This window comes from Kwoniella shivajii, chromosome 4 (assembly GCF_035658355.1).
Source record: "Kwoniella shivajii chromosome 4, complete sequence".
Lineage (NCBI taxonomy): Eukaryota > Fungi > Basidiomycota > Tremellomycetes > Tremellales > Cryptococcaceae > Kwoniella > Kwoniella shivajii.
Genome location: NC_085911.1, coordinates 303,952 through 317,097, shown reverse-complemented (window position 1 = coordinate 317,097; position 13,146 = coordinate 303,952). Strand labels below are relative to the sequence as shown.

Below are 13,146 nucleotides of genomic sequence, written 5' to 3'. Positions count from 1 at the left end.
GTAGCTAAAGAAGCCATCCTGGTGATAATCATGTACGCAGTGCAGCGATGTCCTCATCACCCTGCAGTGTTCCACGGTATCGATTTCTAATGCATGATTAGGATCTTTCCTATCGTTGAATTTGCCACTTTCTAATCAAACTGTAATGAGATTTGTAATGATCCGGGGTACATAGTGAAACACGCGTTGTTACGCTTTGATTACCCTTAAAAAGACGATGCGAAAAAAAAGATCATCGTACCATTTTTCAATATTTGCTGTTTATTTTGTTTTTCTCATTATCCTCGAACCACCTTCGTCGGATTTTATCTTGATTTGAATCACTCTTTTCATCCCTTTTCATTCTTATTTCTGCTCTTATTTTGATTTTGTTTCACTCTCCTCTCACTTGACTCTGAAATCACTCACTCATTTCTTTCGGACTCTCTTTCCGACTAAAATATAGATAGGACGGTCGCGCAATCGAAGCGAAAAACTAGAATATAGGAAAGGTTATCAAAGAAACAGGAATAAGCATCATTAATTGACAATAATCAAAATGAACGCTACATTCGATAAAACGTCAATATTCTCTGAATTGGGTTTACACGTACCATCATGGTACACTTCGCTTCCATTACCTGTACAAATCATCGTTGGTTTAGTAGGTAGTTTAGCTACTATCATAGGATTAAACGTTTTAAGACAACTTGTAAGTCCATTTCCATCTCCCTTTCCCTTCATATCCCCACCTACCTCACAACTCTTCTTCGCAATTTGTCTACTCAGCAAATCGGATTGATAGCTGATCAAGTTGTTCTCTTGGGGACGTTAGGCTTTACCTCGTGATAAATCCTTACCACCAGTCGTATTTCATTATATACCATGGTTCGGTTCTGCTGCTTATTACGGTGAAGATCCTTATAAATTCTTCTTCGAATGCAGAGACAAGGTATGGTAATTTCATTGATATATCATCTTCTTTGATTTACGTGTATTTACTAACCTTCGACGACCGTGAATTGATTATAGTACGGAGACGTTTTCTCTTTCGTATTGTTGGGAAGAAAAATGACAGTAGCGCTTGGACCAAAAGGAAATAACTTGTCTTTGGGAGGCAAAACTTCTCAAGTCTGCGCGGAAGATGCCTACACCGTGAGTCTATTAAAGGCTGTCAGACAAGTATGCAATGTGCAACTGACTTTCCCTTGTTTTGTCAACTATCCCTTCTGTAGCATCTTACCACTCCTGTATTCGGAAAAGGTGTTGTATATGACTGTCCTAACGATATGTTGATGCAACAAAAGAAATTTGTGAGTCTTCACCTCTGCTATTAACTTCATACGCTCCTCGCAATGTAGTGAAACAATCGAGCTTGGTTGACACGAATAATCCACATTGCGCTTTCAGATCAAATCTGGTTTGACAACTGAAGCACTTCAATCTTATCCACCTTTAATCGAAGATGAATGTGAAGAATTCTTCAAGCATGACTTGGGTCTTTCTGCTTCTAAACCAAGTGTCAAAGTCGATCTTCTCAAAACAATGTCAGAGATGATCATCTTGACAGCTTCAAGAACATTACAAGGTAAAGAAGTTAGAAAACATGTTAATGGTAAATTCGCTCAATATTACGAAGATCTTGATGGTGGTTTTACTCCTATAAATTTCATGTTCCCAAATTTACCTTTACCAAGTTATAGAAGAAGAGATAAGGCTCAAAAAGCAATGAGTGATTTCTACATGAAAATCATCGAGGAAAGGAAAAAGGGTGAAACTGATGTAAGTAGTCCAACGTCTTCTTTCCTTGCCATTTTCTCCGTGTCTATGAGGAAAATATGACAACGTTGACGTAACGTTTTGGCGTGGAACAGCACGAATTCGACATGATTTCTTCTCTTCAAGGTTCAGTGTACAAAAATGGCGTACCTCTGACAGACAGGGATATTTCTCATATCATGATTGCTCTTCTCATGGCTGGTCAACACACTTCCTCGGCTACTTCTTCATGGACTTTACTTCATCTTGCTGATCGACCTGACATCTAGTAAGTCAAACCATCACTCTGTCTGCCAAGTTACATGCTGATGATCACATAGCGAGGGACTGTACCAAGAACAGAAAAAAGTCTTTGGTAAACCTGACGGAACCTTCGCTCCTGTTACCTACGAATCCATCAAAGAATTGCCTCTTATGGATGCTGTCATCAGAGAGACTTTGAGAATGGTGAGTAGAATTTCGAACAATTACGAAAGTGAATGACGCTGACATGGACACAAATGATAATAGCACGCTCCTATCCAGTAAGTTATGCTGCTCTTCGACTCGTCGTTTTGGGTATCAGCTCATCTTATTCTGTTACATCATAGCTCAATCTACCGAAAAGTCATCTCAGATATTCCCGTTCCTCCATCACTTTCAGCTCCTTCTGAACAGTCTTCTTACGTCATTCCCAAAGGTCATTTCATCGTTGCTGCTCCAGGTGTATCACAAATGGACCCTCTCATTTGGCAAAACTCCAAGACCTGGACTCCAGAAAGATGGCTCGAAGAAAAGGGTGTTGGTCAAGCCGCCGTCGAACAATATACCAAGAGTGAACAGATCGATTATGGATTTGGATCAGTCTCAAAAGGTACCGAAAGTCCTTATCAACCATTCGGAGCAGGTAGACATAGATGTGTAGGAGAACAGTTCGCATACACCCAGTTATCCACTATCATCTCACATATAGTGAGGAATTACACTATGAAACTTGAAGTCCCATCTTTCCCCGAGACAAATTACAGAGTGAGTCAGCAGAGTATCCAACGTAAAAGAATAGACATAAGATCAGCTTGCTGACTTGAGTCATCTGTAGACCATGATTGTACTTCCCAAGAACCCTCAAGTAAGCTTTTCAGTCAGAAAACAGGATGTCTAGGAGGTTATAGGATAGGACAATTCTCCTCTTTTTTTTCCGTAAAGATAGATAGGATTATATCGATTTGGGAAATTGGATTTTGATATTGATATTGATCGGGACATTCATGAACCTGAGACTAAATGTTGAACACGCTTTGTGATGTTACATATGAGCCATCAGATTAGTATACAGTAAGCATACCTCTGTGGTCGGATGGTGAAATGTTTGGAGGATGATGACTTGGGATGTCCAGATAACACACCACCCATAAGAGTAGTAACGTGGCAGGTTCTGGGGATATGACGTCGTGTTTTTTTCAGTCAGGGGAAATCGGCGATCTTTGTATGGTGATGGTTGTCACCGTAGCTGATGATTCCGGTAAAATCGATTATGAGTAAATGACGAATGTACATGTATCACTGGGGGGGTGAGATCAGATTCATCTTCACACTCCCCAGTAAGTATATAAACCATTACATTCTGAGAGTTTGATCTTTTTCTCTTTGATTGATATTATCCCATTTCACTTGAAAACCTTCTTAAACAATAATCAAACGAAACAAGTAAACCATTTTATTTTATTTCCCAAGATGTACAGCAAAGCTATTTCCAGATCAATCGTCTCAGCTCGATCAGCTATCAAGCCTGCTCAACTCACTCAAGTCAGATTCTACGCTGATAAGCCAAATGAAACTTCTTCCACTGTCAAAGAAGCTGCCAAAGCTTTCAAAGTGAGTCGACTTTTAGTTTCGTGTCGTAATCGATTTCTTAGATCTCTGGACTATTGAAAGTGGGATCCAAGATCTGAGAGATTACACACGGGACCGCGCAAACGCAAATAGAAAATCTATGGTTGGCACCAGTACATTTGGACGCAAGCTGATAAGGAAATCTTCTTTGGCATCATAGTCTGACGGTTCAATCGGATCCAAATTCAACTCTGATGGTTCAGTAGGAGGTAAAGCCCAAGAAGGTGAGTGATCATATGATATTCTATAGAATTCATTTGTTCTCGTTCAAAATTGTAATACTGACATGCCACTTGCCTTAATAGTCGGCGGTCCATTCGCTGCTGATGGAGCTGTTGGTAAACAGTGAGTTGGCATCAACGTATTCCATCTCATCCCTGTTCCCTGACGCCGCTATCGATCCTCGCATCTACCATCGGCGCCGTATACTTCTCCCGCGGCTTCTTCGTTTCTCACCTCGTTCACTGGTTGTAGTAATGCTGACTATTGACGTACCAGATTCACCGACAAAGGTGCTATCGGTGGATTAGGTCAAAAAGTAGCTGAGAACGTCGAAGACGCAGCTAAAGAAGAGGAGAAGAAAGTGTAAATTTGTTGATTATCACTTGTTACTTGCATCAAATAAATTCGATCAAATCGCAGTTTTGTCATCATATGGGTGATTGGAAAGTAGGAAATGGGAAGAGAGTCATGTAGCTATATCAAAGTAATATGCACATAAAAGTTGAAGAAGTCCTGTCCGAATCTTGAGAGATCGTTTCCATGCTCAGATCATGGGATCTGGTCATGCTCGAGAGCAGCTCTTGATTGCATATGGTCCTCAATTCGGCAGACGACCAGGCTGTGACTGCTCAGCTCGGCTCACATTACCATTATCATTCTCTGCATCCGTGCCGGATCGATCTAACACTTTTCTGAACTTAAGAAGCAGAGCGAACTACATTGGATATAGAGATCAAATAGCGATTTGAATTTGTTTCTCAACCAAGTAATGGCCTCTGGCATTATTCGCTCGCAGGCGCATGGGTCAATTGGCGTAAATGAGTAAAGTCGAATGGAGATTGAGGAATGATGAACACACTAACTCTATATATCAACTATATCACCATCATATTCAATCATAAATTTCACGATTCACTCCGTCTCATCAAAGGAGCAGGGACTCTGAGATAGACACAACTGGGGGCATCGTTATGATCTCTATAGGAACAAGAAATAGATGGAAACTCAATATATCCCATGATATGTACTTCTAACTAAACACAAACCTGTTTCCGAAATCAAATTGCTTTCGTTTTATTGACATAGGTCTCGATAATGTCATTGCGTGCTGTCTATTTATTTGGTGCTCACCGGACAAGAGTTTAGCACAAGTACCTATGACATTAGCATTCCTTCATTATTGATCTTCGGTCAAGGGCTGATCGAATCTGATGTGTGCTCGATGAATGACTCTAGGTCTGTGCACATACCATGCGAACTTCGTGTTGAGTTATAGTCCACCGCTCAATCCTCCGCATGACTCAGATTTTGTGGTCAGTATGATAACCCCCTTGATACGACAGTACTGTAGCCCCTGACCAAACCTGGAAATCCGCAATGGTGAGATGTTACTGCATGATCTAAACTATTGTACTTCCCCTGTCCCTAGTTTCTTTCTTTCGTTCCAACCTTTACTTGGTAGTAGGGGCCAGATTGTGATCATCATCGGCGACTAGTAGGAAGTAATGGTTAGTGAGCGAGCCAAATTGAACGGTATCTGACAAACTCACCATTCAATAATAAACTCTTTGCGTCTAACATTACTTTATTACCTGATTGAGCCAAAGTACCTGCGATTTCTCTTGCAGCTTCCAATCTTCTTAATTGTAAGAAACCTTTATTTGTTCTGACTGCTTCACCAATTAATTCAGCTGATCTAGCTTCACCTTGAGCTCTAACTATGATAGATTGTTTTTCTTGAATAGCTTGATCAACTAAGAATGCAGCTCTTTGAGCGATTTGTTGAGCTACTTGTTTAGCTTCTACTGCATGTGTGAATTCGGGTGAGAATGCTACATGTGTGATTGAGACATCGTCAAGGATCAAATTGAATCTTCTGGCTCTTCTTGTCAAGTTCTCTCTGACAAGTCGGGATACCATTTCTCGTTGAGTTATCAATTGAGATGCGTTAAATTGTGCCACAACAGATTTGAGTACTTCATTGACGATCGATGGTAATACTCGCTCATCGTAATCAGTTCCCAGGTCTCGGTAACTATAACAGAAAGACGAAAAACAAATGAATATGTGGTCACACGGAAGAGGATTTAGGCGGCAAGATATTTGGCGAATGACTTACATGGTTGGAAGATCATTGACTGATGGTCTAGACAAGACACGACAAGTGATGTTGACCTGGGTTCAAGCATGAGTATGACATGTTAAATGTATCGTGATATGCCATATAATACTCACCATTTGAAGATCCTTGGTACCAGTTAAAGAGGCGATATTTCTAGGCTTAGCTCTTACATCGTATACGATCGGTGTTTCGAGCCAAGGGATCTGTATTCACCGACAGTACCCAATCAACATCGCCACCAATCGTTGGGAGTAGGTGAGTTATATGACTCACGACTAAATGAGTCCCTTCAGGATAGATATCAGGTCGAACACCTGCTACTCTTGAGTATTTGATTGCTCGATGACCACCATCGACTATTATCAAATTCGACAATCAGCTATACCGTTTCTCCACTTCCACATCTTGAATCGATTAGATCAAAATGATGATGAAATTTCAAGAGAATTTACCATTGAATAAACTGTAATTTAAAGCTATACCACCCGCAAGTAAAACTCCAATAGCACCACCACCAGCCAAGAAGCCTTTTTGTCCACCTGGGAATTGACCACCTGGACCACCTTTCCCTGCACCTCCTCCGCCGCTCGCTTGCATTCTTGCCCTATTCAACTGTTGTGCCAATCTGGCAAATGCTTCTCCTCCTGATCTGTTCATTTTGAATTGGGGGGATGCTGGTACTTGAAGGATGTGTAAGGTGTTGAGGATTGTCGAGGATTAGATAGGATACTGATGGGATCGATCGGGTGTGAAGTGGGAATGGGATTTTTGGCTTCGTCACCGTACATGCAGTGAGATTCGGCGAAATAATCTTTATACAATATTACATAATATATCAAGTTACCACGTGCCATCCCAACCTCAACCTCCACTTTGAAAAGTATAGCGAAATGTTCCGTGTAGAAATCAAATTTAGTGAGATTTCCCAAAATGATTGTTGTTGATGATATTCAATGACATTCAATGATGAGGAACAGCTTCCAAGAAGCATTTCACTAAGTCAATCACCATCAGTAGACCTGATGGCTGCCTGTGAACAGGATTGAGAGACGATTGGGCTAGAAGAAACTACCACATCCCCTCGTACGTCCATTATGCGACGGCATGTTCCTCGGTTGCTATCGAATTGTCGACCTCCAATCATCCCTTCTTGCAAACCATCATTTGCCTGCGTTCGTCCTCAGTTCTACTCGACGCCTTCCAGTGGACCATCATCATCATCATCATCATCATCATCATCATCATCATCATCATCATCATCATCATCATCATCATCATCATCATCATCATCATCATCATCATCGACATCATCGACATCCCCACTACCTTCACTATTTACTCCATCTGGGGAACCGTCCACCTCCAAACCATTCTACGTCACCACACCGATATTCTACGTTAATGCCTGTATGTCGAAGGCCTCCTGCCCTCACTCAGAAGGCTTGACGATTCCTCCGTGTACTGATAAACCTGGTATATAGCACCACATATAGGACATCTCCATTCGTTACTTCTCACAGATGTGTTGGCTCGATTCTCTCGTCTAAGATATCCAAGTAGAAAAGTAATATTCGCTACTGGGACAGATGAACATGGTATGAAAATACAACAAGCTGCTAAAGCCAAAGGTGTCAATGAACAAGAATTCTGTGACGATGTCAGTGAAAGGTTTAGGGTGAGTCATCATGAGCACAAGATTCAAGTTCATTCACATTGCATCGAAGCTGACTTATGAATCATCTGCTCTGACATAGGACTTGGCTAAGTTGGCCAATGCATCAAATACCGATTTCATCAGAACAACAGAGGAAAGACATTACAAAGCTGTTGAGCACTTCTGGGTATGCAAACTCGCATCATCACATTCCCAATAACGAAATCTTAACGAAAGCTAATATAACGTCTTATTTCGTTCTAGGACAAATTGGTAGCTCGTGGAGACATATATAAAGGAACTCATTCAGGATGGTATTCGATTTCCGATGAATCGTTCTATGCCGCTTCACAGGTGACGAAGAGAGAAGAAGATGGTAAGATGATTGCGGTAGAAAGTGGGAACGAAGTTATATGGGAAGAAGAGACGAATTGGAAATTCAAATTATCATCTTATAAAGATTTCTTAAAAAATTGGTTATCGAATCCAGAATGTAAGTCGACTTTTTTGTTTACTGCATCCCTTACTTAGTCATCCACATTACAAGAGCATCTATCAGTCCATCTGTCAAACAAGAAACCATTCGCTCCAGGAGATAGAAGAAATTGATGCTGATCCTTCGTTTCACAATGCGACTATAGCTGTACACCCTCCTAGCGTTCGAAATCACCTTTTATCACAAATAGATAATCTGGAAGATCTCTCTGTGTCAAGACCTAAATCAAGGGTGAAATGGGGTATATCAGTTCCATCCGATCCAGATCAATCAATTTATGTATGGGTGGACGCTTTGATAAATTACTTGACTGTCACTGGTTATCCGAATGAGCCTGTCGGTTGGCCTGCAGATGTTCAAGTTGTCGGAAAGGATATCATCAAGTGAGTGTATAAATATCCACTTCGACTCTATTAGTAGTCTCAAGCGTGTCCTCAGACCGACTCTCTAGGGTCTCAACTGAGGTGTTATTCCCATTATCATAGATTTCACGCTATACACTGGCCGGCATTGCTCGCTTCTGCATCCTTACCCCCGCCAAGAAGAGTGATAGCTCACGCCCATTGGACGATGGGTAAATCGAAAATGTCAAAATCCAGAGGAAACGTCGTGGATCCAATTCAAGCAATGAGAGAATGGAGTGTTGATGGTGTCAGATGGTATCTGATGAGAATAGGAGGAAGTTTGACTGATGATGCAGGTTAGTCCTTTACGTACATTCTTCAATCATATCAATCTGAGTGTGATCTCAACAATATCACTATCACTCCTCCCAATATCATATATCATCATGCGATATCATCTTAATATCTAACACAAAAGCTGACAATTCTTATTATCTTTTGTTTGATTTTGACCTGTGTGATAGATTACGCACCTGATCAAGTGGAAATTCAATATAGGATATTAGCAGATCAATTCGGTAATTTATTATCAAGGATATCAGGATCTAAAATGTTGAAAAAAGCAGTTAGAAATTTAGATTTCAATTTACCTGAATCGAAAGATAGAGACCAAGAATTAGATGAATTGTTGAGTAAGATGAGAGATGATTATGAGAGGAAAATGGAGATTTACGGTGTTAGTCAAGCTTGTTCAGGTGTAATGGATGTTATTTCATCTGTGAGTCTTTTTCTTGTTTCTTGGTATTGTTTAGAGTACTTTGTCCGTTTCATTCTCGATTCAGGGTGTTAGTAGTTGGTCTCTCACACTTTGTAAATAGGCGAATAAATTATTCACAAATTTGACTCCATGGTCTTCGAAAGATGGTACGAAAGCGATCGTATACGCATATCATTCATTACGAATTTCTTCAATACTTTTACAACCTATCATCCCCACGAAATCATCAGAAGCATTAGATAGGTTAGGTGTGCCGCTCGACGAAAGATCATGGGATCACGCTACTTGGCTACCAGCAGAAACGGAAACGAAAATACAATCGAGTACAGAAGATCTCGTAGAGAGGTTAAAACAAGGTGCGGAACAATGGAAAGGAAAAGGTCATTTATTCCCTTTACCCGACAAAGGTAAATCTAGTTTAAATCCTTAATTCCATACCAATGTGGAATGAGATGAGCTCGCGTACAAACTCGTACAAATAGATCATAGTAGATTACTTGATAGAAAGTGCGGTTTCGGAGTTTATTATGCACCTTACCATATAAGTGATATCTCATCAAATCCCCTTATTCAGATCTGAATTTCCATCAATTCGCTAGTTCGAAGATCGTATTTCGCACATAAATATAAATGCAATAATTCATAAATGATGAAATAATTTGCTATTCTGGTTCTTGCATACTATGAATGCAAACCGATACTATAAGTAATTGAGTGGAATATATGAAGCGAAAACGTATAAAGGCGTGAAAGGGGCATTAAAAGGAGAAAGATGTGATTTGTATATCTGTCTATGTGATTACAATATAAGATAATGTTATGGTTTGTGTGTATACAGTAAATCGGTTTATCGGGTAAACCTGATCTTTGAGATAAAATAATGCTAAAGTGAGGATGACAATAAAACATGATGATCGCACTTGATATGCTATGAATGACCCATGTGGGATTTCTGTGATGCCGCTTGTTTTTCATTCGCTGCCTATAACATCGTAACAAATGATTTGTCAGCTCGTGAGATCCCGTGTTCTTGAGGTGAGATGCGATAATCAAAAGAGAGATTGGAGTTTGATTAATGTATTATATAAGATGATATCACCAAACTCAAATTCAAACCGCCCAAACATTTAAGGAACAACCACTCACCTGAGAAATGGTCAAATAAGCCCTGGTAGGTGACGGTTGATGATCTTCAATAGTCAAAGCCATATTCATAGCTTTCCTTGAGTCTATCGTTAGACCATTGACTTTACCTTCTAGACCTGTCGTATTATTGTTGTTAAGATGCATATTTTGAGATTCACCCTTTTCGGTCCACTCAAAAAAAGTGGCCATTAGGTTCAAGAACTACACGGTGCGATGATGAGTGGTTAGAGAAGGGAGGTGGTGGATGAAGATTTGGAAGATCGTTTATTGTCATCGTCAATGAGGAAGTCAAGTGAATTTGATGCAGAAAAAGGAATTTCATGGTCAGCTTGAAGTCTTGGTAGTGTAGATATCTTAGGGGGCATATTCATGTATGTATTTAAACTCAAACTTGAATTTGATGGATTGTAATTGAATGGGAAATTGCTTACACGTTCAGTTTTGCAAAACTACGTGAGCGCCAGTGAGAACGATGATCAGCTTCGTTGAGCCTTTCTCAGACAAAGAGGAACACCAAGGGGACAAACTTACCTTGGGCACAGAATCAGTGGCCATTAATCTGAAGATATAAACCTGGATTCTTTCGTATAATTTGACCATAGTTTGCAATTGACTGGCATGTAAGGTGTTTCCTATCCCAGGTTCTATACGACCTTTGATACCTGCATCTTTATCTGCTGTAATTTGATTCATGTATCCAATTAATTCTGCTCGTAACGTGTGGTCGATATTCAGTTCACATGGTGATGCAGGTGCAAGATAAGCTAAGGAAGAGGGGGGGGGGATCGTTATTCATGTTCAGCTCAATGTCACTCGTTCAATCACTTGGAACATGGGTAAGGCCAGCTGATGACTTGTGTAAACTCACTGTTATATATGACAAAGGCCATCGCTATCAAATCTTGTTGATGCTTTTCCATAGCTGCATGACCTGTAGTTTTACTTCCTTTACCTGAACCAGGAGTAGCTATAGCAGAAGAAGTAGTTTGGAATCTTCTTTTGAAATCTTGAACATCCAGCCAAAAGCTTAAATTCTCTTCACAGAAATTGGCTCTTAGGAATTCCCTAAATAAACTCCTTAGGGCTGGTTCCTCTAGGATCTGTTTTAATCGAGCGGTATGTGAATCTTTTATATGATTATCACCACCTGGTATACCTGATATATCAAAGTCTGCTCTTAGTCGATCAGACATTGAATTGCGCCTTTGTAATCCGGCTATAGGTGACTCTGTGGATAACCTTCCTTTGTTTAGTGAAGAGGAAGAATCTTGAGAATGTAGATTAGGTTTAGATGCTGATGCGTTTGGATTTGTCGAAGATTTAGATGGATCAAACCATTTCGCTACTTGTATTCCCTCTTTTGTGAATCTGTAAATCGCTTTTTCAGTAGCCCGGAATTCTGCTTCTTGCTAAGGGAGGTTGGTATATTTCAGCAAGTGACACACAATACACGGTAACGCCAGGCATATCAATCAATGCAGACTCACCAGGATAGCACCTGCACCACCACCCGCACCACCATGTCTTACGGTCACTATCATATTTGTTTCCTTTGATTTCCCTTTATCACTGACCAAAGAGATGAAACCATATCTGACGAATTGACCTAATACCTCCGCTGCTTCATCTGATCCTGTCGCGGATGTGTAATCCAGGATCCAGTCGACGGCCATTTGAGCTGAGAATTGATATTCATCTGAAGAAGTTGACGATGATCCAACTTTTTTTTCCAGAGTCGAGGGCACTTTCCTTACTATCATACCGTCTGATCGTTCGAATCTTTCACCTGGTGGTAGAGGTGGTGATTTCATGTAAAATCTTGAACGATGATGTGATGAAATCTCATCATCATTCATTTTAGTCAAATTTGGTTCTCTACCTGCAAACCTTCTAAACAAAACTTCTATCACACCTCTAGTTATTATGATTTCATCGTCAACTGATCTTCTTTCTAAATGTAATAATTTCATACAAATAGGTTGTGTTGAGAATATCTTGATCAAATGATCAGCTGAAATCCCATTTTTAGTTACGAATCTTTCTAATATATGTAATCCTTTTGCTGTTAGCATATATATCCCTCTTTCTTTGAATGTGATTGAATCGAGATCAGTAGCGTTTTCGATCAGGTGTGAATCCATGAAATGTTGACATATCGCTTTGGCCATTTCTCTTGACATTGAGAAAGTTGTCGTTGTCGTTGTCGTTATGATGCGTGTGGGATCCTTTGGATCAGCAGCACGTTGCGATTGAGAGAACTTCAGTGAAGAAAGATTTGCACATGCATCGTCGCTGAAGCGTGTCAATGGAGGGAAATTGTCAGTTTATTATTCCAAATAGACATGAATGTGGGAGTTCTCAAGACTTACGTAGTAAAACTGTTGGGATATGATTTGAAGAAATTCCGGCGTGTTTCGAATTCTAGTGAGACGACAAGTGTACAAAAGAGGTCATGGGTGTCCTATCGACGAGTAACACAGGATTCAGCAAAAGCAGTAGCGTAAACTTGCCAGCTCTTTCAGAGACTCACTTTGACGAACGGTCGACCTCTCTTGGTCGTTTTCATAAGATGGGAATTGGGCCCCGACATCTTGATTGTACCCAGTGATGTAACGGGTTGATGTTGTTCTACACGTTTTCAACCCAATCACGCTGTGAGCTTTGCTTATCAGAAGCTGAATAACCGCAGCGAGGATTGAAGTGATGTAAAAATATGGTATTTTCACAGATTTTCTAATGATGGAGGAAGAAAGT

At 40.3% G+C, this 13,146-nt stretch overlaps 5 protein-coding genes across 5 annotated transcripts; 3 read left to right on the top strand and 2 right to left on the bottom strand.

Annotated features, from left to right (window-relative positions):
- Positions 1-538: 538 nt before the first annotated feature.
- IL334_003105 (uncharacterized protein) lies at positions 539-2,899 on the top strand (the record flags this gene model as incomplete). Its single annotated transcript, XM_062934841.1, has 10 exons — positions 539-691; positions 815-931; positions 1,012-1,134; positions 1,215-1,292; positions 1,390-1,761; positions 1,854-2,026; positions 2,079-2,205; positions 2,269-2,282; positions 2,349-2,766; positions 2,837-2,899. The coding sequence occupies 10 exons, from the start codon at positions 539-541 to the stop codon at positions 2,897-2,899; spliced, it is 1,638 nt and encodes a 545-aa protein (XP_062790892.1).
- Positions 2,900-3,471: 572 nt separating this feature from the next.
- IL334_003104 (uncharacterized protein) lies at positions 3,472-4,219 on the top strand (the record flags this gene model as incomplete). The annotated part of the gene is made up of 4 exons (XM_062934840.1): positions 3,472-3,612; positions 3,791-3,854; positions 3,936-3,975; positions 4,129-4,219. 4 exons carry the CDS (start codon positions 3,472-3,474, stop codon positions 4,217-4,219), a joined length of 336 nt encoding a protein of 111 aa, XP_062790891.1.
- Positions 4,220-5,303: 1,084 nt separating this feature from the next.
- Positions 5,304-6,631, bottom strand: IL334_003103 (prohibitin-2; the record flags this gene model as incomplete). Its single annotated transcript, XM_062934839.1, has 6 exons — positions 5,304-5,344; positions 5,403-5,887; positions 5,972-6,027; positions 6,088-6,177; positions 6,248-6,330; positions 6,427-6,631. The coding sequence occupies 6 exons, from the start codon at positions 6,629-6,631 to the stop codon at positions 5,304-5,306; spliced, it is 960 nt and encodes a 319-aa protein (XP_062790890.1).
- Positions 6,632-7,068: 437 nt separating this feature from the next.
- Positions 7,069-9,676, top strand: IL334_003102 (methionine-tRNA ligase; the record flags this gene model as incomplete). The annotated part of the gene is made up of 8 exons (XM_062934838.1): positions 7,069-7,381; positions 7,456-7,649; positions 7,729-7,815; positions 7,893-8,121; positions 8,270-8,507; positions 8,610-8,824; positions 8,993-9,246; positions 9,347-9,676. 8 exons carry the CDS (start codon positions 7,069-7,071, stop codon positions 9,674-9,676), a joined length of 1,860 nt encoding a protein of 619 aa, XP_062790889.1.
- Positions 9,677-10,174: 498 nt separating this feature from the next.
- IL334_003101 (uncharacterized protein) lies at positions 10,175-12,982 on the bottom strand (the record flags this gene model as incomplete). Its single annotated transcript, XM_062934837.1, has 8 exons — positions 10,175-10,228; positions 10,393-10,593; positions 10,824-10,841; positions 10,924-11,156; positions 11,261-11,801; positions 11,880-12,684; positions 12,762-12,853; positions 12,923-12,982. 8 exons carry the CDS (start codon positions 12,980-12,982, stop codon positions 10,175-10,177), a joined length of 2,004 nt encoding a protein of 667 aa, XP_062790888.1.
- Between the last annotated feature and the right edge of the window lie 164 nt (positions 12,983-13,146).